Source organism: Leopardus geoffroyi, chromosome B1 (genome assembly GCF_018350155.1).
Source record: "Leopardus geoffroyi isolate Oge1 chromosome B1, O.geoffroyi_Oge1_pat1.0, whole genome shotgun sequence".
In the NCBI taxonomy this organism is placed as follows: domain Eukaryota; kingdom Metazoa; phylum Chordata; class Mammalia; order Carnivora; family Felidae; genus Leopardus; species Leopardus geoffroyi.
In genome coordinates this window covers 204,196,633-204,223,865 of record NC_059327.1, presented here as the reverse complement: position 1 = coordinate 204,223,865, position 27,233 = coordinate 204,196,633, and the positions used below count along the sequence as shown (strand labels likewise).

The following is a 27,233-nucleotide window of genomic DNA, read 5'->3' as shown; positions in this document are numbered from 1 at the left end:
ACGTGTGGGGGATGCTGAGGAGGTGGGTACCACAAAGACGCTGGCAAGGCCTGAGGTGGCGGGGCTGGTCTGGGCAGATGGCACTCACAGTGCAGTGTGTCCCCCCCAAGCCTAGGCCTTCTCCTTGGTCCTGTGCTGCCCTCACACCTGCCCCCCGCCCCGGTTCCGTGCACATTTATGGAGAGCCAGGAGACGCTGACTCTTCCCCTCCCTCCCCGCTTCTCCACTGGCCCTGAGCTGTGTCTGTGCTGTCCCCGAGGTGCAGCTGGGCAGGGGCCCTGGAACCCAGCAGGACAGGCCTCCTCACCCACGGCGGTGGTTCATGGTTTGTTCTTTCTTTGCCCCTAGTCAGCTCACTTGAGATAAGACCCCTTGCAGATTTTGGCCGCCCACCTCTTTTCACCTGTATTTCCACATAAGTATCTTCCCACTTATTACCAAGTTTTCGAAGGTACTTTTAACAATAAACTTTTTGCTTCGGAACAGTTTAAAGAGTTACAGAAAAGTTGCAAAGACGGTGCAGAGAGTTCCCGTTCCCTACCACCCAGCCGCCTCTGCTGGTGACGCCTTACGTCCCCACGCTGGCTTTGGGCCGCCACAGGGAGGCACCGCAGGCCTGACCAAGTTGTGGAGGCCGCAGGTCCAAGGTCGAGGAGGGCGTGAGCTGGGCCATGCTCTCTGCTAAGCTCCCTGGGGAGGACCCTTCCTTGCCTCTTCCAGCTTCTGGAGACCCCAGAAACTCCTTGTCTGTGGCAGCCCCACCCCAGACTCTGTCTCCGTCCTCACATGGCCATGCGTCCGCATCTCTCTGCGTCCCTCTCTTCTTATGGACACTTGTCATTGGACTTAGGGCCCGCTCTAAACCCAGGATGATCGCATCCTGAGATCCTCACTTAATTGGATGTGAGATCACATTCTGAGGTTCCAGGTAGACGTGAATTTGGGGGAGGTGCTACCCACTACACCGCAGTATATTTGTCACAGCCAAGAAGCCAACGCTGGTACGTGACTTACTCGAACTCCACACTTTGCTTAGATTTCATCACATTTTCTCCCTACAAAGGCCCTTTTCCTGTCCCCGGACTCCACATCACATTTAACGGTCATGCCTCAGACTCTTCTTGGCTGTGGCAGTTTCTCAGACTTTCCTTGTTTTTGGTGACCCTGACAGTTTCAAGGAGAGCGGGTCAGGTATCCTGTTGGATGCCCCTCAGCTGGGGCGTGTCCGATGTTCCTCTCATGGTTAGATTGGGGTTGGGGTTTGGGGAGGAGGACCATCACAGCCTGTCAAGGGCACCTGCTGTCAACCAGCTCTTCACTGTGATGTTGACCTTGACCCCTTGGCCGAGGTCGTGCCTGGCTTTCTCTGCTGCAGTTAGTGTCCCCTTTCCACATAGCACCGTGTGGAAGGGGATCTCTAGGCAAAGCCTGCAGCCGGGGACGGTGGGGGCGGGGGGGGGCGACTACTGAGAATTCTGCTGCACAGGGGACTTCTCTCTTCTCCCCCACTTTCTTGAATTCATTCCATCAACTCTTTCAGTGTGGACCCATGCATATTTATTTTACCCTTTGTGTTATCAAAAGTGTTACTCCGTTGCAAGCTTTGGCCTTTGGGAGCCCCTTCAGGTTGACCTCCTGCGTCCCTCTGACTGCCCTGTGTCCTTCCTTACTTTGGGACACTAGAAGATGCACCAGGATCACCTGGTGGTTTCCCTGTCCCAGCCCTAAAATAAGCTATTTCTCTGAGAGCCCTGGTTCCCTTTCTTAGAACCTGGGGCAAAACTGGACGAATCAAAAAGGATGGTCGAGAGGCATTTTTGATATACGCCAGCAAATTGTTTTACAAAAGGATTACTTGGTGCCCAGTGTCTAAAGCTGAAGTCCAAGCGGCCTGCAAGCTGATTCTCCACTGACGGTGCAGCTGTAGATGAGCCCCCACTGCCCAGACTGCCGGGGGCTGGGGGTCCCGGAGCCCCTGGCCACCCTGGGCCAGCGAAGAAGGCATAAACCCCACACTGCGTTTTAAACCGTGATTCCGAATCGTTCACAATAGTGCCAGACTGGAAGCAATCTGAATGTCCCTCCACAGGAGAATGGATGAAAGCATTGTGATATACCCCAAAATGTACAGCCACAAAAATAAGCCACCTACAGTCCAGGGGATAACGTGTACGAGGCTAATGAACGCAGCGCAGGGCCACAGAGGCAAGAGGCAACCAGACACACGGGAGGATTCCAGTCATGTGTGACAAAGCGGCAAAACCACACCCTGTCCTGTTGTTTAAGACTCTGACCTTCTAATAATAAAGATCACATTCACGTTTTAAAAAAAAAAAAAGAAAAAAAAGAAAAAAAAAAAACTCTGACCTTTTGAAACAGCACGAGAAAGAGGAGTGGGGTGACCAGCAGGACGTGCCTGGGGGCTCATGTGACAGGGACCCTGAGGCTGGCACATCCTGGGCTCCACATGGCTTCAAAGCATTGAGCGCCCTCCTCTCTCAGGGGGAGTCTGGGGGGCTGGGGAGAGGCTTCAGGGCAGACCCAGTGGCTCGGACTTGGTTTCCCCAGAACCGCAGTGGAGGAAGGGGGGACACGAGGTGGAACTTCCCCAGTAGGCCTGACCTCCAGGGGACTCCCGGGCGCTGCTGAGCTCAGATCTGGGCTCCGGGGTGATGCAGGGGCACCTCATGCTGCTCCTGGGGCTGGGGGCAGCCCGGGGCAATGGGCCTGCTCCAGGGGGGACCCTGCGGCTCTGACCACGGCGGGTCGGTTGTGTAAGCAGACGGCGGAGCTGATGCAGCAGTGTGCTGAGAGGCGCCTCCAGGAGGAGAGGTCCGCGAAGGAGCTGGTGCAGCGGGTGGCAGAGGTGCAGAAGAACGTGAAGGTGGCACAGACGAAGCTCCTGAGGGGCCGGCAGCAGATAGGTAGGGCGGGGGGCCAGGAACCACGAGGCCGCGCCCAGCTTTGCTCCCCCTCACCCCGGCTCGCGCCCCCGGCTGGCCTCCTGCCCTAAGTGAGCTGCGGCGGTTGCCGAGAGCCCAGCGCCCTGGAGGGAGGGCCGGGGTTGGGCAGGGCACCCTGCGGCCCCTCAGCACCCCCTTGCCCCTCAAGTCCAGGAGGTGATAGAGGAGAGCCGGGAGCTGCTGCAGCGCAGCGCAGAGGCCGCGGGGGAGGAGCAGAAGCGGCGCCGTGAGCTTATCTCTCAGCTGCGAGCCCTGGAGACACAGCCGGTGCGCCAGGGCAAGCTCGTGGACCTGACCCAGGTGAGGACCCGGCCCCACTGGGGGAAGCCTCCCCACATCTTGCTGTGCCTGGCGTGGCCACGGGAGACCACGTTCAGCATGCCCACCGGGACCAAGGGAGGCCTGGCACCAAGCTGGGATCCAGCCGGCACGAGTGGCGTGCCCGACCATGGACGCCGCACCTGCCCTGCCGGAGGCCCGGGACCGGCCCAAGAGTTCACAGTCAAGTCAGGGAGACCTCTGTGACCTCTGGGGACAGGAGGCCAGGGCTCCTGGGAGTGGGCCAGGTGGCCTTCATGTTGAAGGAGGTCCCAGGACCCCCCCACCCCCCAGGCCCAGGTGGGAAGGGCAGTGTAGGGAGAGCGCAGGTGTGCAAAGGCCGGATGAGTGGAGGCTGAGAGGAGAGAGCAGGTGCCTGGAGGCCCGTGTGAGCGGCACCCTGAGAGGCCAGGCTGGCATCTGCTGAGGTGGGAGCAGGCCTGCAGGGCCCCGGGAGCTGGTGTGGGAGCCTGGCCTGATCCCAGGGGATGTGGGAAGTTCACAGGGCATTCTGCACAGGCCCCCCGGGTCCTGACTCAGGGAGACAGGGCTGAGTTCCATTTGGGCCCTACCTCAGTAGAGGGGCCTACAGGGCACCCAGCTGACATGTGCGGTCCCTGGAGGGAGGCCAAGCCTGGGGAGGCCCAATGGCAGGGATGCTGCACAGGTGCTACTGAGCAGGAAAGGCAGTCGCCCGGGCCCAGGGGCCAGACCGATGGAACTTGGGGGAGGGGCACCGGTGCTGGCACAGAGGACAGCTCAGGGCATGGCAGGTGGCCGTGCAGGCTGGGTGTGGGCCTGACGCCCAGCTGCAGGCCTCCCCATCACCCTGCAGATCCCTGGGTATGGCCTGGAAGGGGAGATGTCTGTGGTGGAGCTTCGCGAGCGGCTGGCCCTGCTCAAGGAGACCCGGAGGCGCGAGGAGGAAGAGAAGCGAGACCAGATCATCCAGGGCAAGCGCGCCAGAAGCCAGGAACTGCAGAACGTGGTGGAACAGATCTCGCTGTGCCGCGCGGCCATGGGGAGGTCTGCAGCCTTGAGGTCAGTACCAGTGGCCCCAAGGGGCAGGCGACTGAGGCAGGAGCAAGGAGCGAGCCTGCCTTTGCGACCTCCCGGGTGGGTTCTACAACTACATTCCACCCTTCTGCCCAGGCCATCCCCTTGCAGTAACTTCTCCCACCTCGACTATCTTATTAGCGAATCTTCAGACATACAAAAACGGCAGCAAAAATCATGCAACGATGGCCTGGATGCAAAATGATGGCATATAGCTCGTGAGCATGACCTTTGCCGTGTGTTTCATCTAGCTAGCTACTTACTCTGTCCCTGTAGAACCATCTGGAAGGAGCTGCAGGATTCAGACACTTCACTCCTAAACACTCCGGTGTGTATCTTCTGAAAAAAACACATTGTCCTGCATAACCACAGCATACTGACACAACTAGAAAATTAACATCATCTCAATATCCTGTCCGTATTCATGTTTCTCTAGCATCCCAAGACTGTTCACTATAACTTTTTAAAATTTTTTTAAAGTTTATTTTGAGAGAGCGTGTGCATGCACGCGTGCGAGTGAGGTGGAGGCAGAGAGGGGAGAGAGAATCCCAAGCAGCGTCTGACATGGGGCTCGAACTCACAAACTGTGAGATCATTGACCAGAGCTAAACCCAAGAGTCGATACAGTCGATGGTCACAAAACTCATCACTATTGGGGTGCCTGGGTGGCTCACTCAATTGAGTGTCTGACTTGATTTTGGTTCGTGTTGTGATCCCTGGGGGTTGGGATCAAGCCCCGTGTCAGGTTCTAGGCTGAGCATGCAGCCTGTTTGGGATTCTCTCTCTCTCTCTCTCTCTCTCTCTCTCTCTTTCTCTCTCTCTCTCTCTCTCTGTCTCCCTCTGCCCCTCTCCATGGCTCAAGCACTCTCTTTCTCTTAAAAAAAAAAAAAATCCATCACTATCGATCCTGCTGCTCTGGTTACATTTGAGGAGGTCCTGGGACAGCTGTAGGGTAGGGGCTGCCCAGCTACAGCTGGCTGGCCACTCAGCAGGTCCCTAAGGTGGCATGTGCCAGGGACGTCTCACCACTTCCAGCTGCTAGACTCAGCCTGATAGACCACACACACAGTATGGTTGGCGTTGGGGAGCCTCCAAGGGTCCAAACCCACTAACAAAGCTCCTGGAGCTCTCTGCGTGTAGCCAGACCTCCTGGCATGAATCCACCAGGACCATTTTAGTGCACAGTCTGACTGGAGCCAGCCAAGCGGGGATGGTGGCTGAGGGAACAGCACCTCCACATGCCCTGATGCTGTGAAGTGCCCCTAAACCAAAGCCAACGGGGAACAATCTGTATAATGAGGTCTCATTTTGGAAGGAAGAATGACCTAGTATGATAGAGATTTGCAAAGATATTAGTGGCTACCTCTAGGCAAGAGAGTGGCAAGGAGGCACAAGATAAAAGAGGGTTTTCACTTTTTTGCTCCAAATACCTACGTAGCCAATATACATGAGATACATTTTTTTTTTAACGTTTTTATTTATTTTTGAGACAGACAGAGCATGAACAGGGGAGGGTCAGAGAGAGGGAGACACAGAATCTGAAACAGGCTCCAGGCTCTGAGCTGTCAGCACAGAGCCCGACGCGGGGCTCGAACTCACGGACCGCGAGATCGTGACCTGAGCCGAAGTCGGCCACTTAACCGACTGAGCCACCCAGGTGCCCCGAGATACATTTTTGAAACGTCAAGTACAAAGGGCAAGAAGGTAGAGGCGCTGGGGGGACGTCGCCCCAGAGGTCCTTGGAGAGCCTCTCCCCTCTGCACCTAAAACACCCCCATTGACCTGTGGTCGGGGCCCCTCCTAAGCCCGCCGTGTCCACCGCCCAGGTGGGAGGAGAGGAAAGCTCGGTCCGCGGCGCCGGCGGCGCCCTCCCAGGACGAGCGCGTGCTCGAGCTGCAGCGCAAGGTCGAGGAGAAGGCGGCCGAGCGCCGCAGGCAGGCGGCCCAGCTGCGGGTACCCGCGCCGCGGGCCGCGCATCGCAAGCCACGGGTGAGTCCCGGGAGCGGGCGGGGAGGCTGGGGGCGCGGCGTCCCGGGTGGGGGAGCGGCTTGGCGACGCGCGGGCGGGTGCGGGGGGGGGATCGGTGGGCGGCGGCCCCGGCCCGCGCAGACAGCCCTGGGCGTCCGCCCGCAGGCGCAGCTGGAGGCGCAGCACTGGCTGGAGCTGGAGCAGAGCCGGGAGCGCCGGCTGCGGGCGCTGCAGCGGAGCGGCTCGGTCTGCGGGCACGCGCGCCGCCTGGAGGCCGCCTGAGCCCGGGAGGGCGCGCCCCCGGGAGCCCCGCGAATCCCGCCCGAATAAAGCGTGCGGCCGGCGGTGTGCGCCTCCTCTTCCTGCGCCGCGCGCCCCCTCCACTCCTTCTTCCTGCTCCGCGCCCTAACCTGCCCCGGAGTCCACTTGCCCCAGATCAGGGTTGCCAGATAAAATGCAAGACGCCCAGTTACTGCGTGGGACAAACTCTCAAAGTGTCCGTTCTTTACCTGCAATTCAAATTTATCTGGCTGTCCTGTATTTTCTGTGCCAAATCTGACCACCCTTGCCTTAGATCCTAGCCCTTCCCTAGCGCCCAGGGCAAGCCCCTCCCCTTTGTGGAGCTCCCAGAGCCACCTCTGCACGTGAAAACTTGGAATTCCCACTCTGCCTGGAGTCCGGTGGCTTAACTTGTGTGGTTGCACGTGTGCATTTGGTTGGAGAAGTGGCTGGAATGCTTGAGCCACTGGGAAATGGCCTGTCTCATAATTTGTCTCAAGCAAACCTCATTGCCGCCCTGGGGGGAGGGGACCCACGGGGATGCAGGAACTGTCCCCTACCTCCCGTTCTGCTGATGAGGCCAGCAGTGCTCAAAGAGGTCAAGTAACCAGCCCCAAAAGCCTTGACCCACAGCTAAGTCTGTGCGACTTTAGAGCACCACCCAGCCTTCTCCAGCATCACCAAGGGGACGTGATTAGAGCCACTGACGTCTGCCCACACCAGGACATATCCATTCTCTTGGTTCCTCTGGATCCAGTGCCAGACTGGAGAGGGCATGGCCTTGAGGACAGGCTGGCCGAGTGACAGCCTGCTGGTGAAATGCAGAATCATGAAAAAAGCACAATGTGCTACGGCTCCCAGGAAGGACAGAGAATAGGGGGTGGGGGGGTGGGGGGTGGTCAGGGAGGGGCTGGAAACAGCCAGGTAGATAGATGTCCAAGAGAGAGATCTCCTCAAACCTGACATCCTCTCGGACCCCAGCACACATTCAGACCAGGAGGATGGGCACATTGAAGTGACAAGAACAGACACCAGAGTTCTCCCTGAATATTCTGAACTATCAGAACCCCAGGACTTTCTTTCCCATGTTGGTAAAGAGAAATTTCCCACCTCCCTGTCAAAAAAGCTGAGGGGTGGGGGCGCCTGGGTGGCTCAGTCGGTTGAGTGTTCGACTTCAGCTCAGGTCACAATCTCACTGTTGGTGAGTTCGAGCCATGGGTCGGGCTCTGTGCTGACAGCTCGGGGCCTGGAGCCTGCTTTGGCTTCTGTGTCTTCCTCTCTGCTCCTCCCCTGCTCACACTCTGTCTCTCTCTCAAAAATAAATAAAGATTAAAAAAAAATTTTTTTTTAAAGCTGAGGGGCAGAATAAATTTCATTTAAAGAGATAAACACGACATTTCTCCTATCCTGTGTGATGTGTTATTCAAACCCATTTCTACGACCTGTCCAGAGAGTCCCTCAGGAGCTCCGAGAGTTTCAAAGGATGAATTAATTGTTAGGTCTCATCTGGCAGTCCACAGGTAGGGTGGCCTTCAGGATGTGCCTGATGCAGGAGTTCTGTCTCCAGGCTGGGAGCGGCTCCAGCCTCACAACATCCAGAGGAAGAAGGGTCATCTCTCCCTAGTGGCCAGCTCAGGAGGGTTCTCTGTCCTTGAAGCCTTGTGCGAACATCTGCTCCAGTCTCACTGGCCTGAATCGAACATGCTCTGCCGACCCAGATCCCAGGGTGGCGGAAGGTCCATATGGGTGCCCAGAGCAGGCACCGTGGCAGGAGGGGAGGATAGCCCTTCACACCTCTCAGATGGGCTCCTGGAGCAGAGGGAAGAGGTGCTAGCCCAACACATTTGTTGTGCTGTTGGCAGCGATGTTGGTTGGCAGTCCACACCAAGGTCCTTACCTGCCCTCTGGGACCAGGCAGCAGCTCAGAGCTGCCTTGAGAGTACATGGGACTCCTGCCCCATACAAACCCAGGTGGGAACAGGCCTTGGGCCATCCCGAGTTTGTAGCCTGAGGGCAGGCCTCGGGTCATGGATTAACGGCAAAATGTCTCCAGTCTCCAGGTTCCTTGCCTTGTGACCTCCCATCAGGAGGCACTCTGTGTCCCTCAGCACCTGAGTCTGGGCTGACTCACTTTGGCCTGTAGGGTGCCAGCTTTGAGGCTGGGCCTCCTGTGGCGTCCGAGCTCCCTCCTGTTCTCTTGGAACCCTGCCCAGCCCCAATGTGAGCATGTCCGGGGTGGCCTGCTGGGATGAGACACTATATGAGGACAGCCACTTGTCCCAGCGGAAGCCCTCCCCACCCGTCCTACAAACCAGCAAACCAGCAGAACCCGACATGTGAGGCCAGCCAGAACCGGAATACTCCCCCTGCCCCCACTAACTTGTAGCTTCCTTGGCAACAATAAATGCCTATTTGTTCAAAGCACTGAGCTTTGAGGTTTGTTCAGAAACAACAGCTGTCTGGCCGACCCTCCAGAGCTGACGGCCTTCGTTTACCGAGGCCTCCCCTACCTGCGTGAGCTCTTTTGAGAGAGAACCAAACTGCCCCTGGAAAGAGGACCAGCCAGGAGAGATCAGGTCCAACTGATGCTGAGAAAGCACTCTCTGGACCACCCAGGGAATTCACATCCTGCTTCAGTGTAATTTCTGCATAAGTACAGCCAGAAGACCCTCACTGACAGTACCTGAAACTCACTTGGGCTGGGGTTCTTTTGAGATAGTTAACGAGCAGATTCTCAGACCTCATCCACGGGGATTTGGCTGGTCTGATGCCCAGGAATCTACATTTAGCTGTGTGGCACTTGGAAACAATAAAGTCCCAATAAAGTCTCTTCTCTAAGCTGGAAATATTCAGGGCCACAGGCATTATCTGTGAGGGAGCCAGGGATGTCCACACCACAAGTTCAGTGCCAAGTCATGTTTGCAGAGAACTTGAAGGCAGCTCCTGAGCATGAAAAGTGGTATTTGTTGTAACTTTGTTTTTCAATATCACATCATTTATTTTTCACTAACTTCAAATTTTATTTCAATTTTTTTTTTAGGTAGGCTCTGCACCCAGCATGCAGCCAAACGCGGGGCTTGAACTGATGACCCTGAGATCTAGACCTGAACTGAGATCAAGAGTCAGACTCTTGATGGTTCAGTCTATTGAGTGTCTAACTTGATTTTGGCTTGGGTCATGATCCCAGGGTAGTGGGATCAAGCTCTATATCAGGCTCCACACTGAAAGCCTGCTTAAGATTCTTGCTCTCTCCCTCTGCCCCTCTTCCCCAATTGCACTCTCTTTCTCTCTAAAGTAAAACATAATAAAAATTTAAAGAGTCAAGATGTTTAACCAACTGAGTCAGCCAGGCGCCCCAACTTTTTTTTATTTTTTTAAGTAGGCTCCACGTTCAGTGTGGGGTTCAAACTCATCGCCCTGAGATCAAGAGTCACATGTTCTACAACTGAGCCAGCCAGATGCTCCCAGCATCACACTACCTGATGTATTAAAGTTACAAATAGAAAACCCTAGCTATTCTTTAGGCTGTGAAATTCAAGTTACTAATCTTATCTATAAATCTATAACTATCATTTTGATTAGCTGTGTATGGTTGGTTCCACTCCTTTAACATTTTAAATTACATTTTAACATGCAGAATCTAAACTTCTTTTTTTAGCATTTCCGTTGTCTGCCTTATCAAGTATTTAAAAATTCTGGGGCGCCTGGGTGGCTCAGTTGGTTAAGCGTCCAACTTCAGCTCAGGTCATGATCTCACGGTTCATTGTTGGAGCCCCACATCAGCCTCCGTGCAGACAGTACAGAGACTGCTTTGGATCCTCTGTCCCCCTCTCTCACTGCCCCTCCCCCACTCGTGTGGGTGCTCTCAAAAATAAATAGTAAAAACATTAAAGAAGTATAAAAATTCCTAAAGATACATTAAGGTCTCATTTATCTTAAATTTGTAAATTTCCTTTAGTATCCCAAGTATGATCACAAACTAAAGTCTTGTACCTTCCAACTTAGAATCACTATCAAAATCAATATGTGTCAAACTCAACATGTTTCACACAGAATCAGACTTATTGGATACCCTACCATACCAAATTCCTTTACAATTACATGAGTATCAAACAACAGAGATTGTTTGTAAACTCAACACAAAACCATTAATGCTCTGGCTTTGATCTGCCTAATTTCCATACATGACTCAATCTTCCAGGGAGAAGACCCCCTCCTACTAAACTGTCCATCCCAGGCATTTGGAGTGACATCCTCATTGCCTGAGGGTGTCCAGGGACCACCCGTGATGGCCATGACCTGATCTGGGTACTCTCAGAACAGGAGGGACAAGCTAGGCTTTCTATTGCCAAATCCGTGTCCAAGTGCAATTCTGGAAGCTGAAGTCAAGGAATCCACCACCGGCTTTTCACTCCGGGTTCTGATCTGCAGCCCCTCTCAGGGCCTGGCATGCACCTGTGCTGGTCTGTGTGGAGCCCTTCAACTGTCCACCTTCTTCGTGTGAGGCGGATACTGTACAGTGACTATTCCCGTATAACAGGTGAGGGGACTGAAACGTGCTTAAAACAACGGAGCATTCAAACTCAGACTCGGGCAGTAAGGGTCCAGAGCCTGTATTCTTAACCCCCCGAGTTGCACCAGACGCCGGGGGGGGGGGGGGGGGGGGCGGGAGGGGGGCGCTCCAGGCCTCTGCCTGGGTCCTGGCCCCTTTGTGGGCCAGAGTGCTCCTCTGGGGGTGCAGTCCTTCCTTTCCTCACACCCATTGCCCTCAGGATAATCCAGACTCAACCTGGCATCTGGGTCCTCCACAGTCTGACTCTTGCCTCCCCCCCCCCCACCCCCGACTCCCCACCTCTGCTCCTCGCACAAAGGGTAGCCTGCAGTCTCCTGGACATGCCAGCCTCTCTCTCCCCACCCAGGCTACCTCTTCTGAGAACTCTCTCCTTCCTTCTAGTCCTTTCAGTTCCCAGCTCCGAGGTCGCTTCCTCCAGGGGGCCCTCCCACACGTCCTGGTTGAGTGCCTCCTCCGGGTTCCCGCAAAGGGGCCAGGCTGTGCTTCCTTCCAGTTTTCACTGCCAGCCTAGTAAACAGTCCGGGAACACTGGGACCAGACGCTGGCCCACGACCTGGCACGTCGGGTCGCGAGGGCCCTGGAGTTCCTGCAGATTCAGGCCCGGGTTTTGGCCAATAGGAGAGAGCTCGGGAGCGTTCACAGGAGAGAGAACTGAGGCCCGAAGCGGGGTGGGAGTGGGCCCGGGCCGCGGGCCGGCTGGCCTGGAATAACGCCCAGCTCCGTTCCGTCCGCCGGCCGCATCCGCCCGGTACCAGAGGGCCCGGAACCGGCCGCCGCTCTGCAAACCACAACTCCCGAGAGGCCTTGCGCACCGAGGGGGCGCAGATCGCCTCTCTCGCGGGAAGGCGGGAGCTTGAGCTCGCGAGCGCGGGCGGAGCCGGAAAGAAGCGCTTTTCAAAGCGGTAATAGATGGTTTTCTTACCCAATAGAATTGAAAACATACCTCCTGCACCGGTAGACCACAGGAGTACGAGGAGCGGCGGCCAATGGGGACGCACCGGGGGTGGAGCCGAGGCCTCCGGAGCGGAAGTGGATCGCTGCTGAGGCGGCGGCGTCTTGCTGGAGGGTTTCTCCTCCGTGGTTTCCGGAGGTGCTTCTTCGCTGGACTGCATCGGCGTTGGCTGCTGCCGGGCCAGACCGGCTCCAGGTAAGCCTGGCTTCACGGAGAGGGGGCGGCCAGCCAGAGCCGGGCGGGTGTGGGGTTCGGACGGCTTCGCGGCCTGCAGAGGCCTCGGCGCGGCGGCCCTCCGGAGCGCAGCCAACCCCCCTCGGGCCGGACGCCCGGCCGGGCCTCCCCCGAGCCCGCGAGCCCGCCCAGCTGTCCGCGTGGCTGCGTGAGCCCGGCGCGGCGCAGGCGACGGACGTACGAACGCCTCGCTGAGGGCCTCCGCCGCCCCGGCGGGTTGCGGTCCCAGCGTTTAGTTGTAGCGCAGCTGGAGAAACCGAGGCTGGGGTGGGGGGCGGACGCGCCCAAGGTCACTCGGGGAGGCGGACAGGGCGGCAAGGGCCGTTCAGGGGAGGCCCCGGCCAGCTTTTTGTTCCCCGCTGACGCCGCCTCCTTTGTGTGCTCGCGCCGCCGCCCCGCCATCGTGGGCCTGCCAGCCCTCCCGGGCCGCGTGGCGGAGCCTGCTCGGCCTCGTGGGGCTGGGGGCGGCGGGGGCTGGTCTTGGGAGCGCCCACCTGGGGCTGAGCTCCCTGGGTCCTCAGCTTCCGGTCGCTGGGGACCGCTCGTGTGCTGAAGCCCGCGGCCGGCCCCGCCCCTCGGGCGCCTGCACCCCCACCCGCATCCCCGGCGCGCTGGTGGCCCGGGGGCCTGGAGAGTAATCCGGGTCGCGGTGAGGCTTGAGACCCGAAACGCAGTACTCCCTGTACTCCGCTTTCCACCCTTTGACCCGTCCGGGGAGAAGCCTGGACTTTACCGCAGTAGTCGTTTGGGGGAGGTTTTGGCTTTTGTCTTATTCTAGTCCGTCCCCATCTACATTCACAGGCGTGCCTTCGTTCTGCTTCAAGTTCTCGCAGCCCGATGTAGGGTCTCAGCTCTGCAGCCCTGCACTCTGCTTCGGCTGCCGAAGTGTTGGGGAGGCTGAGGCGGTCTGCCCAAGGTCGTACAGTCGGCGAACTAGTTGACGGCAGAGCTAGTCTGGAACCTCGTTTTCCTGGCTGCAGGACCGGCCTTTGAGTTCAGTGACTAGGAGTTTGGGGACCACGGTAATGACGGACAGAGACGCTGAAGGGAATCGTTTTGGTTTTTGGGGGGTGTGTTTTTTTAATGGGTAGGGAGGCATAGTGGGTTCAGTTTTATCTACGAGCTTGAGGTGAAATGGGAACATTCAAGTAGAAAGATGTGTTGCTGGTTTTTGCATTGCCTGAACTTGAGTTTCCAAATCAGATTTAAAAATCTTACTTTAGGGGCGCCTGGGTGGCGCAGTGGGTTAAGCGTCCGACTTCAGCCAGGTCACGATCTCACGGTCCGTGAGTTCGAGCCCCGCGTCGGGCTCTGGGCTGATGGCTCAGCCTGGAGCCTGTTTCCGATTCTGTGTCTCCCTCTCTCTCTGCCCCTCCCCCGTTCATGCTCTGTCTCTCTCTGTCCCAAAAATAAATAAACGTTGAAAAAAAAAAAAAAATCTTACTTTAATGCGGTGTTTATCAATCTTTTTTTACAGTGAACTCCCCCCTTTTATATATTGTTTTCCGAATTGATCTCCACGAAATGTTAATGCTTTTTATATAGCATACGTCTTTTTATGTACTGTATGTATATCTTATGCTTTACATAAAAAGAGTGAGTTTTTTCACCCCGTTTGAGAATGTGTACTTTAAAATTCTAAGCACACCTTTGAGGTCTCCTGTGTGCCAGGCTTTCTGCTCGGGGGTACAGCCCCTTGAGGGACTGAGAGGAATTCTCTGAGGTGGAAATACAGATTGTACAAGAGACGGGACTGGAGATAGAAGCAGGAACCGGCTCGCAAAAGGTTTTTGGTGTGCCCCAAGTTAAGGAATTCAGAATTTATGTTACGACCAAGTGGGAAAAATTACTAAATTAAGTCCTAAGCAGGGAAGTAATATGGCTATATTTGCATTTTAGAAAAATCACTGTGCTGTGAGAAGGATGGCTTAGAAAGGGGAGTGAGACTACTGGCCTCTGGACCAGCCAGGAAGAGAGAAGGGTAGCTTGCTTGGACCAGGGTAGGGACTGGGAACCAAGCTTGGTGCCCAGGATTGCGAGTTGTGGCAATTCTTCCCTGGCTCTTTACTTAAAAAGCTGTTGCAAAGCTCATGTCCAGTAGTTTATACTCCCACCAATTTCTGGAAAAGATTTGAGGTGCTACTCAGTGCAAATACATACACAAGGTGATTGGTTTTTATGCTGTATAAAAATGACTTTGTGAGTTCTTTGTGCATATGTTGTCAGTGTCTAATTTTGAAATGATTTACCCCCATCTTTTACTGTCCTCAGATTAGGACTCTTTGAAGGATAAGGTTGCTTCTGTAGACATAATGGGGCTGACTCCTGTTTATTATTAAGATATAATTCAGGGGCGCCTGGGTGGCGCAGTCGGTTAAGCGTCCGACTTCAGCCAGGTCACGATCTCGCGGTCCGTGAGTTCGAGCCCCGCGTCGGGCTCTGGGCTGATGGCTCAGAGCCTGGAGCCTGTTTCCGATTCTGTGTCTCCCTCTCTCTCTGCCCCTCCCCCGTTCATGCTCTGTGTCTCTCTGTCCCAAAAATAAATAAACGTTGAAAAAAAAAAAAAAAAGATATAATTCACACGTATGTTCTTCTAACTTATCTTTCCTAAACAGCTTGTTTCTCAGCAGGGCTTTGGGAACTGTAGAGCAAAGCATTTTAAGGTTTCCTCTCTGAGAAGGAAGGCCCGGAGCACAGATACTGCTGCATCCCAAGGTCAGAGTTCAAGTGTGATGAGAAAACACATGAGGTTAGGTGGGAGAATGCTACTACAGAATTTCCTTTGGAAAGGTTTTGGCATAAATAAGAACTGTTAAATTTATTATTCATACTGTACCACGCAGGATAGGTAAAGCCTAAAAGTGTTTCAAAATAAGTATTATCAGGGGCGCCTGGGTGGCGCAGTCGGTTAAGCGTCCGACTTCAGCCAGGTCACGATCTCGTGGTCCGTGAGTTCGAGCCCCGCGTCGGGCTCTGGGCTGATGGCTCAGAGCCTGGAGCCTGTTTCCGATTCTGTTTCCGATTCTCTCTCTCTGCCCCTCCCCCGTTCGTGCTCTGTCTCTCTCTGTCCCAAAAATAAATAAACGTTGAAAAAAATAAAATAAAATAAGTATTATCAGTAGCTTGCTTGCATAAAAGAGAAATTGTGAGCCTGAGGTTTCCCTGGAGTATTTTTTTTAATTATGTTTATTTTATTTTTTTAGTGATTTGTACACCCAACATGAGGCTCGAACCCATGAACCTGAGATCCTTTTCTAGCCATTATGTTTGTAGAGATGTTCTTTCCTTTTTTCCCGTGATGGTGGTGTGTTTTTGAGTCTTTGTTTCCCGATGGTGACTATATTTTAAAAAAAAATTTTTTTTAGTGTTTATTTATGGTTGAGAGAGAGTGTGAGCAGGGGCAGGGGGAGGCAGAGAGAGGGAGACACAGAATCTAAAGCAAGCTCCAGGCTCTGAGCTGTCAGCAAGAGCTAACATGGGGCTGGAACCCATAAACCATGAAACCATAACCTGAGCCGAAGTCAGACACTTAGTCTACTGAGCCACTTAGACGCCCCTGCTGATATATTTTTACTTGCAGTGTAAGACTCCATTTCCGCCATCTCAGAAATTCAGCCTCTTTTCACCTCAAAGGCATTCTCTCTCAGGCATGTAGTGAGCTTGATAGTTTATTTCAGTGGAAGAAAGTCACAGTTTATTTCATCAGCATGTTTATGGTAAGAGAAGGGGACAGTAAGTATTGGACTTGGAATCAGATTGAGCATGTCGAGTGCAGGAGAAGCGGTTAGATTAGGACCACGAGCATGGATCATATTATGGTCCTGCTGTACGGAAGAGCCTGCAGCAGGTGACTGACAGCCTGGGTACGAGCCAAGTACAGCCACTTGTGCTTTGAACACTTGTTTGGAAGCGTGATTAGTTCCATCCAACAGGATTGAAATCTCAGGGACCAGTCTGAACGTTACGGGATTCGAGTTGATGTGCATAATTTCACCTGTGAGAGATACTAGATGAACACAGAAAATTGAACTGAGCTGAACCAAGTCACGCAGCCCGAAGATAGTACACTCTCCTCAAACATCTACTCAAACATCTTTCTCAGTGACTGCGTTATGAGCCACACCCTTGTACATCTCACGTTTAAAAAATTTCACCCTACTTCCCAGTAACTCACTGCAAACCTTGTAAAGTACCATAGCTGTATATGTGCATTTCCCATTTAACGTGTACAGCTGTGCTACCGTTTTTGTTAGGTTCTTAACTTTTGTGTGCATGTGACATTGACAAAGTTTTTTTAGTTGTACCCTTAATTTCATTTCCCCCCCATAAGCTGTGTAGTTTTTTGTATTGTGTGGTATATTTTAGAAATACACACGTCTGTAACTTCAGATGAGGCCACAAAGGTTAGTGGTGAGTTGGGGAAGGGAGGTTGGCTCTGTGAAGGTGATGGATGTGATTGGGAATATTTGCAGTCGTGGATCTTTTGGAGCCTGGTAGTTTTTTGGGTGTTTTGTTTTGTTTTTTAAGCTACCATGTGAAGCCTTTTAACTTTCCCTGACCCCTTTTCCATCTATATTAGAGCATTGGATCTATTAGTTGGGTGCTTTGCTGTTCTTTATGAAGCATCCCAGGTGCCACATTTGTCCTGGAGGCCAAGGACTCTTGGCTTCCTATTTTACTTCCTAGGGAGAGTGTTGAAGGAGAGTTGAGGAGGGTCTGGATTAGGGCTTCCTCTGCTCATAAACCCAGGTTTATGGGATCCCACTACCAAGATTAGTGTCTCTCGAGGATTGAGTTTGGCTAGCTCTTTGGTGACAGCATGCATCCATTCATTAGCCAACCCACAGCTGCATCTGCCTTGAGTGGAAGGGAAGGACTTGTGCTGAGGAGCTCGCAGAGGAGAGGGGCAGTGCTATTTGAGACCAGCCCGCGTATGCAGTAAAGGAGTTCCCTCAGTGGGCACTGCTCCCCTGCTCCCTGCCATAGGTATAAGCCAAAGAATCAAATTTGTAAGCTTCTGACGATACCCCCGCCCCCCTTCAGGACCTGTACCTTAGCCCTTTTTTTAGTACTAGATTCGTTCCTCACACACCCTCTTCTCGACTGGATATTAGTTCAGGATTCAGTAGAAGCATCTAAGCCGTCTAGCTGGCTTTTTCTGGCAGGCTCTGTGTTCAGGCACCATCCACACAGGCCTAGCACGCCTGCCTCTGTGAGTTTCATGGCCACAGTGACCCTGATCCTGGGGAAAAATGGGAAGTTGTTGATGGCCTCAGCACCTGAGGTTGATACGCTCCACTGGCCTCTGGTATCTTTTCGACCTCGGGAAGGATAGATCCATAGATCTCTACTTAGGTTTCTTTTTGTTGTTGTTTTTTTAAAGCTTATTTATTTATTTAGAGCATGTGTGTGAGCAGGGGAGAGACAGAGAGAGAGAGAGAGAGAGAGAGAGAGAGAGGGAGGGAGAGAATCCCAACCAGGCTCCATCCACTGTACTGTCCATGCAGGGCCCGACATAGGGCTTGATCTCATGAACCGTGAGCTCATGACCTGAGCTGAAATGAAGAAATGGACGCTTAACTGAGCCACCCAGGGGCCCCTTGGGTTTCCTTTGTTATGAACCCTTGCTTGTGGCCTCCAGGAATTGCCTTTATCTGCATCACCAGGCCACCATGGCCTGAAAGAAAATTGGGTTAGGGGTCATCAGTGGAGAAGCCACTTAGCTTCTCTTCTTTGCCGTCCCAGAGTAGTAACCCTTCTACAAAGGAGTTGGTTGGATGTGGTATCTTTTAATATCTTCCCAGCTGTGAATATCTTCCTGACCAATCACTGGTAACAACCTCATCAGCCATGGCTATCGGGGAATGAAGGTGTCCCCATGCCCAGGGGTTTCATCAACAGAAAGGTCAACCTAGTGTTTGGGGGGAATTGTTCAAAATCCTGCAGGTAAAGCTATAGAAAAATTTGTAGGAACAGCTTGTTGGAGAAGAGGAGGAGCCACGGTCTACACTGGCTGTGTTTGGGTCCTAGGTGTGTCCTGGAGGTCCCAGGCCTGGATGGGAGAGGCGCAGGGTCCTGCTAGAGGCAAATTCCTTACAGATGTTTCTGGGGCTGTGTCCACTGCAGAGTGCTTCTGAGTGACTGACTAAACCCTGTCAAAGGGTCTAGAAAAAGAGTATTATGTAAAGTTTATCTTTAATTTTTTTGTGTTGTGGTAAAATATATCTTCTATAATGTGAATGATTTGAACCACTTTCAGGTGTTCGTTGGCATTAAGTACATCACACTGTTGTGCAACCATCAACTGCCATCTGTCTGCAGAACTTTCTCCTCTTTCCAGAGAGAAACTCGTGTGTTCATTAAATAGTAATTTCCTGTCCCCCCTCCCTCCCTTCCCTGGCAGTCGCCATTCTACTTATCCTCTGTTGCTGAATTTGATGGCTCTCAGGGCCTCATAGAAGGGGAATTATACATCATTTGCCCTTTTGTGTCTTCTTTTACTGAGCATGCCTTCATTGTTCATTGGAGCCTGTGTCTGAATTTTGTTTTTAAAGCTCAATAATCTCTTTATTGATGTTTCTTCATAGATTTTCAAAAAACTGAAGTTCACTCTTAATTTTGGATTTTTGCATCTGGAGGCTTGAATCACAAAAGTAGACCATCTCTATATCCAGACAGCTGTTCTTTTTTTCTTTTTGTCTAGTAGAAGCAAAAGGCTGTCCTTGAGGGGTCCTGTGTTAGGAGAAAAGGAAAGAAGTTCCTTGGTGACATCACCAAGCAGGTGTGATGGTCCTTGGTGCTAATGCTCCTTTCAGGCCTCTGAGACTTCGATGATTGCTGGTGATGGCTTCATCAGGGTAATAAAATACATTTGGAAAGAGCAGCTACTGTCTCTCCAAGCCTAGTGTGGTGCTTTCTCTTTCTGCCACATCCTTTCATCTAACTCCTGCAAAACCCCCAGGAGAGACCAGTGGTCAAGGCCCCTAAGCCTCCTTTAGGAATAAATAACTGGGAGAGGTCTGCCCCATTACCTCTGTGCTGGCTTTTCAGCCTGCTCTAAGCCTAAGCAGGAGTGACTAGCTACATCCTGCCAAGCAAGTCTTTTCTGGAAATGAGATGACCCTTGAGATCATGACCTGACCAAAATTAAGAGTCAGACACTTAACCAGCCGAGGCGAATATTTTTCTTAAGTACTGAGGCCCAATTGCTGATGTGACAGTGTCATCAAGGTTCCATTTAAAAAATTGGGGGGGGGGGGTGCTCCTGGCTGACTCAGTGGGTAAAGCATGTGACTCTTGATCTCAGGGTCATGAGATCAAGCCCCACATTGGGGGTAGAGCTCGCTTACAAGCTTTGAGGGGCGCACGGGTGGCTCAGTCGGTTGAGTGTCCGACTTCAGCTCAGGTCATCTAACGTTCGTGGGTTTGAGCCCTGCATCGGCCTCTGTGCTGACAGCTCAGAGCCTGGAGCCTGCTTCAGATTCTGTGTCTCCCTCTCTTTGCCCCTTCCCTGCTCGTGCTTTGTCTGTCTGTCTGTCTCTCTGTCTCTCAAAAATAAACATTAAACAAAATTTTTAAAAAAAGCTTTGAAATGAAAGTTATTGGCAGGGTTTTTTTGTTTGTTTGTTTTTTGTTTTTTGTTTTTTTACTTTTTTTGAGAGAGAGGGAGTAGGGGAAGGGCAGAGAGACAGGGAGACAATCCCAAGCAGGCTCCGGGCTGTCAGTGCTGGAACTCACAAACCATGAGATATGACCTGAGCTGAAACCAAGAATCGGAGGCTTGACCTACTAAGCCACCCAGGCGCCCCAGTTATTGGCAACTTTTAGTGCTCAGGCTCAGTCCCCCAAGAGGGCAGGCTGTGCTGGGCACTGGTACATTGCCAATGGCCTTGGGTATTTTTTACATTCTTTACAAAATTACAAAAGCTGTTGGTTAGTACACAGTGCTCTTTAAAACATTCTTGATTTTTAACACATGTTCCATACGTAGTTCTACTTTTGGAATTCCATTTATGGAAATACTTAAAATAACATGGCAATGATATGTTTATGGTTTTAAAAGGGGAGATACGGAGTAGACAGTTGGTACTAGCCAGTACCCGATTAGTCACTGATAAATGGGTGTTTCCCTGATGAAATCCTGTAGGATTTGTGCTGCTTTCTCTCTGCTTGTACCACGCCAGCATAAAGAGGTTGCCCTGGCTGGCTCATTCATACCCACAGGAGACTGCGTGTGTGTCTCATAGCCATTTAGGAGTTTACAGTGAGAGCTGCTTGTAGTTGGCGCACAGAATGAGTGGCCCGATGCGTCTGCACATCGTCTCCCCGTAGAAAAATGCACAAGGAGCCACCGAAGAACCAAGATGGCCTGGCACTTGTGGAACCCACCTGGAGAATTAGGTCTCCAATGTCTGTGGGTAATTGTGCCAGCCTCTGCTGCCTGGTGGTATGAAGGAGGGCTCCCACACCCTGGGCTGCACAGAGCTGCTCATCCCTAGATCTCCCTTGGGCACCCTGTGGACCTACACTTGGGTCTCTGGTGCACCCCTGGCCCGCCCCTCCTCTGTGGACTCTCCCTTTCTTGGCATGGGAGGACCAGCTCTGGTCTCACACTGACTGCTTCCTGCCTGCCTGGCTGTTTCTAGCCTTTTTGTCTATAGACGTATATCGGGTACGCGGTCACGTGTGTCACTCCCACTAGAATGGGGGGGGGGGTGTCATTCTCTGAAGTGTCAGTGATGACTTCATGGGGAAAAAATCCATCTCTAATAAGGACAGAATGAGTAGAGCCTTCAGTCTGTACTGGCCTCGATAGCTCCCTCCCGCCAGGCTGTCCTGTCTCCCACCCACCACCTCCAAGCCACCCAGCTTTCTTGCCTGGGGATCTTAAGTCTCCTTACCTCCTCTCTGTCTGCTTTCTGACTGGTTCAGCCTCCCGCTGGCCCTCAGAGCACATGGGTGACAGGATCTTTCAATGCAGCTCTCTATGGAAAAGCCTCGGTTGTCCTGCCCTGGAGGTGTGGGTTAAGAGGCACGTCATGATGGGTCCATTCACCCTTGCTGTCTTCTGCCCTCTCCAGCCACCCACACAGTCCCTGCCTGAGGCATTCTTCTCCCCTTCTGCACATCCGCCCCCGCCTGGTTTGTTTCTTGAGTAACTCCTGTCACTTTGGGCCTCCACTTGCTTGGTCACCGGTGAGCACCTTCCTGTCGCCCGGCCTGTTGACTGCTGCTTCCTCCCTGGAACACAGGCTTTGTCTGATGCCTCCGGCTTCTCTCCAAGCTTTGTTTCTGACTTTGTATTCTGCTTGTAGGCTCTACCTGACTCCCTGTGTTTAGAGGTTTATACACAGTCTAGAACCTCTACCTCCACTCCAGTTATCTCTCCTGAGTTTTTTCAGCTGCCTCGGACCTTTCTACCTGGATATCCCACATCCAGCATTTCTAAAACTAAAACTGGCTACCGTCAACTCCTGTTTCTTTTCTCCCTTCCCTGGTTCAGTCTTATGGCATCACTCCTGCCAAGTAACCAGCTAGATACCTTTGTATGTGTGGTCCTTACCCTCCTATCAGAGCTTTAGGAACTCCTGGCATCTGGCCTTCCTGGCCATGCCCAGTGTCATGCTCTACCCCCGTCTTGTCTTAGTGGCAGGGACACCATTAACCACTCCACTTTGCACAAGGGATCAGGCTGGGTACAGAGTAGACAGACAGTGTGCTGCCCTCACAGCACTTAGTCGAGTGAGGGCATGTGAATGACTTCACGGTCTGCCTTGGGAACCGAAGGACCGTGGGCCGTCTGCTGACTTGGGGTGCTGGTATTGTTGGAAGGACTTTGTTTCTGGATATAGTGAATTTGAAAACCTGGAAAACATCATCCATTTTCCAGATTACTTCTAGAATCAAAGACACCTGATTCTGGCATGGTATTTATTTAATAGTGTAGGTTCTGGTGTCACACTGTCCTGGTTTAAACCCAGGCCACTGTTTGGTGGTTGTGGATTTGGGGCAGGTTGCTTAATCCCTGACCATCCTTAGCTCTCTCGTGTGTAAAACGATAACCTCAGTAGCACCTTCCCCCTTGTTGGGTGATGGGACCGTTACAGAAACTGTGTTTGGAAAGCACAGTGGTTTGCACACGTTAGAAGTAATGTCTGGGCTTCAGCTGTTGTTAGTCTCACTTTTATTCTGATGGCCTCTATCACCTGCAGGATCCAGAACACTTTGTAGGCTGTGGAGGCTACCTTCCTGTGAGCCCTGCCTTCCCCGTCCAGACAGTACACTTCCACACCCGCACTCTGGTCTGTTGGGTGCCCTCTGCTTCCCACCTCCGTTCTCTGGTGGATTTCCCGAAGGCCAGCCTTCCAACTCCCTATGCTCTCTGAACACTGTTCTTCCAAAAGAAGCGGAGAGATTGGAAATGAACTGCTGGGCTGGGGCTGTGGGAGGTGGTTTCAGAGAGTAGAGGGGGTGTGCAGGCCAAGGGGGGGTGGGGGTGCCTCTGGGGCAGCCCGTAGGACAGGTCTTGACCATCCTTGAAAGTCTAAAAAGTAACCAAGTGGGAGGCAAGAGGCTTAGAGAATAGCCCAGGCGCGGGCTTTACTTTATTTGCTGTCGCTCAGCAGGCAGATCTCCCTCCTTGCCTGTCAGTGACGTTTTTATCCAAGATTCTTCTCAGTTCTGAGACACACCATGACGTACGCGACTTCCCGCCAAACAGCTTCATCATGGTGTACCCCAGGACGTAAGCTCCTCCTCAGGATCTGAAACATACGCAGATGTGTTAGAATCCAGAAAGTTCAGCGGTCTTGTGAGTCCCTGGAGGCCATTGGGGCGCCTCCCCCTCTGCTCAGACCAGGAGGGCACTCTTCCTCCCGGCCAGAGCCTCTGCCCTGAACGCAGTGTCAGCCGAGGTTTACCTTTACTGGGCCGGGTGTTGCTTTGGGAAGCGTGGGGGCCCTCTGAGGGGGGGGTGCCGTCAGGAGCGGTCATGCTGCGAGCCAGCTGCACGTCTCCCCGCAGAGTGACGGTGAGGACGCTACCCCTCTAGGCCAGCCGGGCTCAGAGTGGACAATGAGGTGCCAGGGAATTGGACGTGGGCAGATGCAGATGACCAGGTGGTAGAGAAAGAGGCTCAGCCGGCTGGGCAGTTCCTCTAACGGGGCTTCTGTTGAAAACACCCGGGGTAGGGTGGCTGCTGAGAAACCTTCTCTGATCTGTCCTTGTCCTGTGTTTCTTTACACCTGGCTCGTATACCTCAGTTACACCTGAGCCGTCGCCAGTGCCAGCATGCCCCCACCCCCCAGCGGGGAGCCGATGCCTGGGTCTGCTCGCTGCTGTGTTCCCAGGGCAGGGGCCATACTGACCATTGAGCGAGGTGGGGAGACGAGGTGTAGAGAGGGGCCGGGGGCGGCAGATGAGTCCCATTAGCCCCTGGGATCCTCGAACACCCGTTGCAGGAGGCGCTGCTCTGTTTCATAGTTAAAGAAACAGGGCACAACGTTTGGTGCTTTGCCCAAGGTACGAGGAGGGCTTTGGAAGCACCTGACCAATCCAGGCTGCCTGGGTCTGCAGATGTGCTCCCCACTGCTGCAGCCAGCTGTGTGTCTTAGAAGGAGGTGCTGGTGGGAGACCTGTTAGGAGGTAGGACAGATTAGAGAGCGGTCGTGTGGTTCCCGCTGCCTCGGTGTGTCCACCTGCAAGGCCTTTTCCTCGTCCAGTGGTTCCTGTGGTGCGGCCTCTGAAGCAGCACCATTAGCACTGCCTCAGAACTTGGCAGGAATGCAAAATTTTGGGCCCCATCCCAGACCTGTTGAATCAGAGACTCTGGTTTCAGAAGCCTTCCGGGTGAGGCAGGGGCAGGCTCAAGTTTGAGGACCCCTGTCCTTGTCTGGACCACTCTGGCCCAGGGTGGGCCACCACAGAGCCTCCTCTTTGCTTGGATTCTCCCCGCGTCCCTCAGCCTTGCCCTGAGCTCAGGGCTTCCCCCACTAGAAGCTGGCTTTTTGCCCCCTTAAACCTTGATGACTCTTGGCCTCAGACTCCATGTTTTTGCTTCTCTTTGCTCCCTTGCCTCCCAGTGGAAGGGCCCTGAATGAAATCCTAGCGGCCTCTAGCAGCCCCTTCACTTGCTGTTTCTCTGCTTTTCCTGGAACCTCCCGCTTAGCTTCCCAGCCCACAGTTTCTTGGTTCTTCCCCATTCAGCTGCTGCCAATGTCAGAAGTCTCAGCTAGGCATGCAGGATGAATCCCAGCAGGTGGCTCTCGTGTCCTAAACTATCAGCACCTCCAGAGGGCGACAGTGAAGTTGTGGAAAGAGCCAGAGGCTTCACTCTGGCCTCAGAAGCTCCGTGCCTTCCTGGTTGCAAGGGGTCCGTGAGGTCATGTGTGGTGGTTCTGATTCTCTTTCCTTTTCACAGCAGCCAGCACAGGACTCGGGAAGGGTTTCAGCAGCCAGAAAGGAGAGCAGGCAGTAGCACATGGGTCTGATCTCAGACTTTGGCATGATGGAGCCCCCAGTACTCTATGAGGATGCTTGCTTCCTGGGCGCCTGGGGGCTCAATCCGTTAAGCATCAGGCTCTTGATTTCAGCTCAGGTCACGATCTCACGGTTCATGGGATCAGAACCCCGGGTCAGGCTCTGAGCTGACAGCACAGAGCCTGCTTGGTATTCTTCCTCCCTCCTTCTCTCTCTCTCCTTCCCCTCCCTCCCTCCTTCTCTCTCTCTCTCTCTCTCTCTCCCTCTCCCTCTCCCTCTCCCCCCTCCTCTGCCCCCGCCCCACTGGTGCACACTGGTGTGCATTCTCTTCCTCTCAAAATAAACATTAAAAAAAAAAAGAATGCTTGCTTCCTAAGAATATGCAAGTAAGGAAATGAGTTGCGTAGAGTATCCGGCAAAGTTCAGGGAAAGGGTCGAACTGAGTTCGTTGATGACAAAGGTGGCAGCACTTACCACCACCTTGATATCTTTGATTTTCAGGACTTGGAGATACCGGGAATATATCTGGCTGCAAATTGCGATGCTAGCAAGAGGATGAGTAACCAGTGGGTGTGAGAAGTTGTCGCCTTCCCTGCCAGCTCTGCACAGGTCCCATCCTTCTCTGGAGGGTGGAGCCAAAGGGCACCATGAGTACGGTGAGTTTTAACAGCACGTGAATTTTATTTTATTTATTATTATTATTATTTTTTTATTTTTTTTTTTTTTTTTTTAGTTTTATTTTCAAGGCTGGGCAACTGCCTCATTCCTTATGACACATTAACAGAAGTACCGTAAAGGTGCCTATGAGTTACCTTGTTCTCAAAAGAATGTGTGCTGGACTTCTGGCAGCTGTGCAGCCTACTCGTCTTGGGGAGTCCGTTGTCTTGGGTGGGGTCCTGAAGACAAGGCTGAGAAGTAATAGTGGGGATGGGGGGTGGGAATTGTACCAGGGCTCTGGTTTACTTAATCGTTTACAACCCAGTTTTCCATTTCCCTTCAGTTTCCTTCCCTTGTGTAGTTCTTGGTCCAGTGTGGGCATAATGGTAATGATCTCTTGTCAGAGTTTTCTTACACTCAGTGATCTAAGTTGGTAAGTCAGCATTATGACTGTTCAGAGCTTTGATCAGACTCAGAAGCAGTGCTGGTTTAGTGGAAGCAAGGGTCACCCGCAGCCCCTGGAGCTGCAGAGAAGATTCCCTGAGAGTCCCCCTCTGCAGTTTATTCCCTGCTGACAAAGCTGCTCATCTGATCTAAACTCAACCCAGTTGTTTTCTGAGATACTAAATTCATACCAGGTGGACCAGATGTGAAAAGACAGCCTCGTATTCTCTTTCCAGGTTCCAGAGGTGCTATGAATGTGGGGGCGGGATGAGACAGCCACAGCTCCCAGGGTGAACAGTAGTAGAAATCCTGTAGATTCCTTCTGCTGCCCCTCCCCCAATGTCCATCTCCTCCTGGCCACTCCCAGTCCCTAGTATGCTCCAAGCCCTTTTGGTATTTACACACAAAAGGGCCTTTGTTTCCCTGGCCTACCCTCCTAAAAGGCAGACGTGACTTCCCACCTGGGTCCCTTATCTGCAGATTGTCACTGCCCCTCCCTTGTTGGGAAACCAATGTCCTAAGCCTGGCCACCTCCTCTATGAAGCCCACACCTTGCCCAGGCAGGATCTGGACAGACAGAGCAATATAGATAGTCTCTTCTGTGATTGTGTGAAGAAGTTGGTTAAACTTCCCTTGGAACGGTGTAAATAACTTAGGTGATCAGTTTAAACTGGAGGCTGAGCCTCTCTGCTCGCCAGGAGGAGGAGAGCCACGATGAGAGTAATAGGACAGAGTGGAGGATCTCTGCAAATGTCGTGGGGTTCTTGAGGCTGGCCCTGAGCTGATGTCCACCTGCTGCCTGCCCACTGGTGAGGGCAATTGGAGGAGGAGGTGGGAGCCCTACGAGGGGTCGGTCCTGATGTGGTCATGCTGGCGGGATGAGGGGTCTCCTCGTCATGGAGGTGCCATCTGCATAGGTTCTGAAAGCTGTGTGAGAACTGGCCGAGTGAAGAGGGGAGGAATGGGTAGCCGAGGCACAGAGGGGCTTGAAGAGCTGCCAGGGAAGAGGACCGCTGTGGGGTGTAGGGTGGGGCGGGGGAGCGTTGAGCGTGCACATTGCGGCAGTAGCCATGATAGGTTCTTTCCATCACCTAGACCTTGGCCAGGGCCCATGGCTGCTGCCCGCCTCCGTCGGTGGAGACCAGAAACCATACAGGTAGCTGCAGAGGGGCACGGGGGTTCTGTTTACCAGCATCTGCTGAGAAATACTAGGCTCTTCCAGAGGAAGGAAAATGCAAGGGCAACTTCAGAGAGAAAGAGGCACGAAGCAGCCCTGGGTGTTCTGGTGGCCGCTGGGGAAGCCTGTAGACTC

The 27,233-nt window shown here is 53.2% G+C and overlaps 2 protein-coding genes across 7 annotated transcripts in view; both read left to right on the top strand.

The window, feature by feature from the left end:
• The window catches only part of CFAP99 (cilia and flagella associated protein 99), a 41,100-nt gene extending 33,591 nt beyond the window's left edge, over nt 1-7,509 (top strand). The window contains exons 12-16 of the mRNA XM_045474792.1: nt 2,783-2,924; nt 3,112-3,263; nt 4,117-4,322; nt 6,164-6,326; nt 6,471-7,509. Coding sequence (XP_045330748.1) covers nt 2,783-2,924; nt 3,112-3,263; nt 4,117-4,322; nt 6,164-6,326; nt 6,471-6,587 — 780 coding nt within the window. The 3' untranslated portion in view covers nt 6,588-7,509. The remainder of the gene's footprint in view (nt 1-2,782; nt 2,925-3,111; nt 3,264-4,116; nt 4,323-6,163; nt 6,327-6,470) is intronic.
• Nucleotides 7,510-12,188: 4,679 nt separating this feature from the next.
• The window catches only part of RNF4 (ring finger protein 4), a 31,416-nt gene continuing 16,371 nt past the window's right edge, over nt 12,189-27,233 (top strand). For 4 of the 6 annotated variants that reach the window (XR_006711628.1, XR_006711627.1, XM_045474786.1 and 1 more), the window contains exons 1-2: nt 12,189-12,304; nt 25,322-25,476. Coding sequence is in view for 3 of the 6 variants with exons in the window: in XM_045474786.1 (XP_045330742.1) it covers nt 25,468-25,476 (9 nt within the window). In the remaining 3 variants the exon portion in view is untranslated. Of the gene's footprint in view, nt 12,305-15,034; nt 15,059-25,321; nt 25,477-25,566; nt 25,618-27,233 lie in introns of those variants that run through there. The other 2 variants (XM_045474787.1, XM_045474785.1) reach the window with 2 other exon arrangements.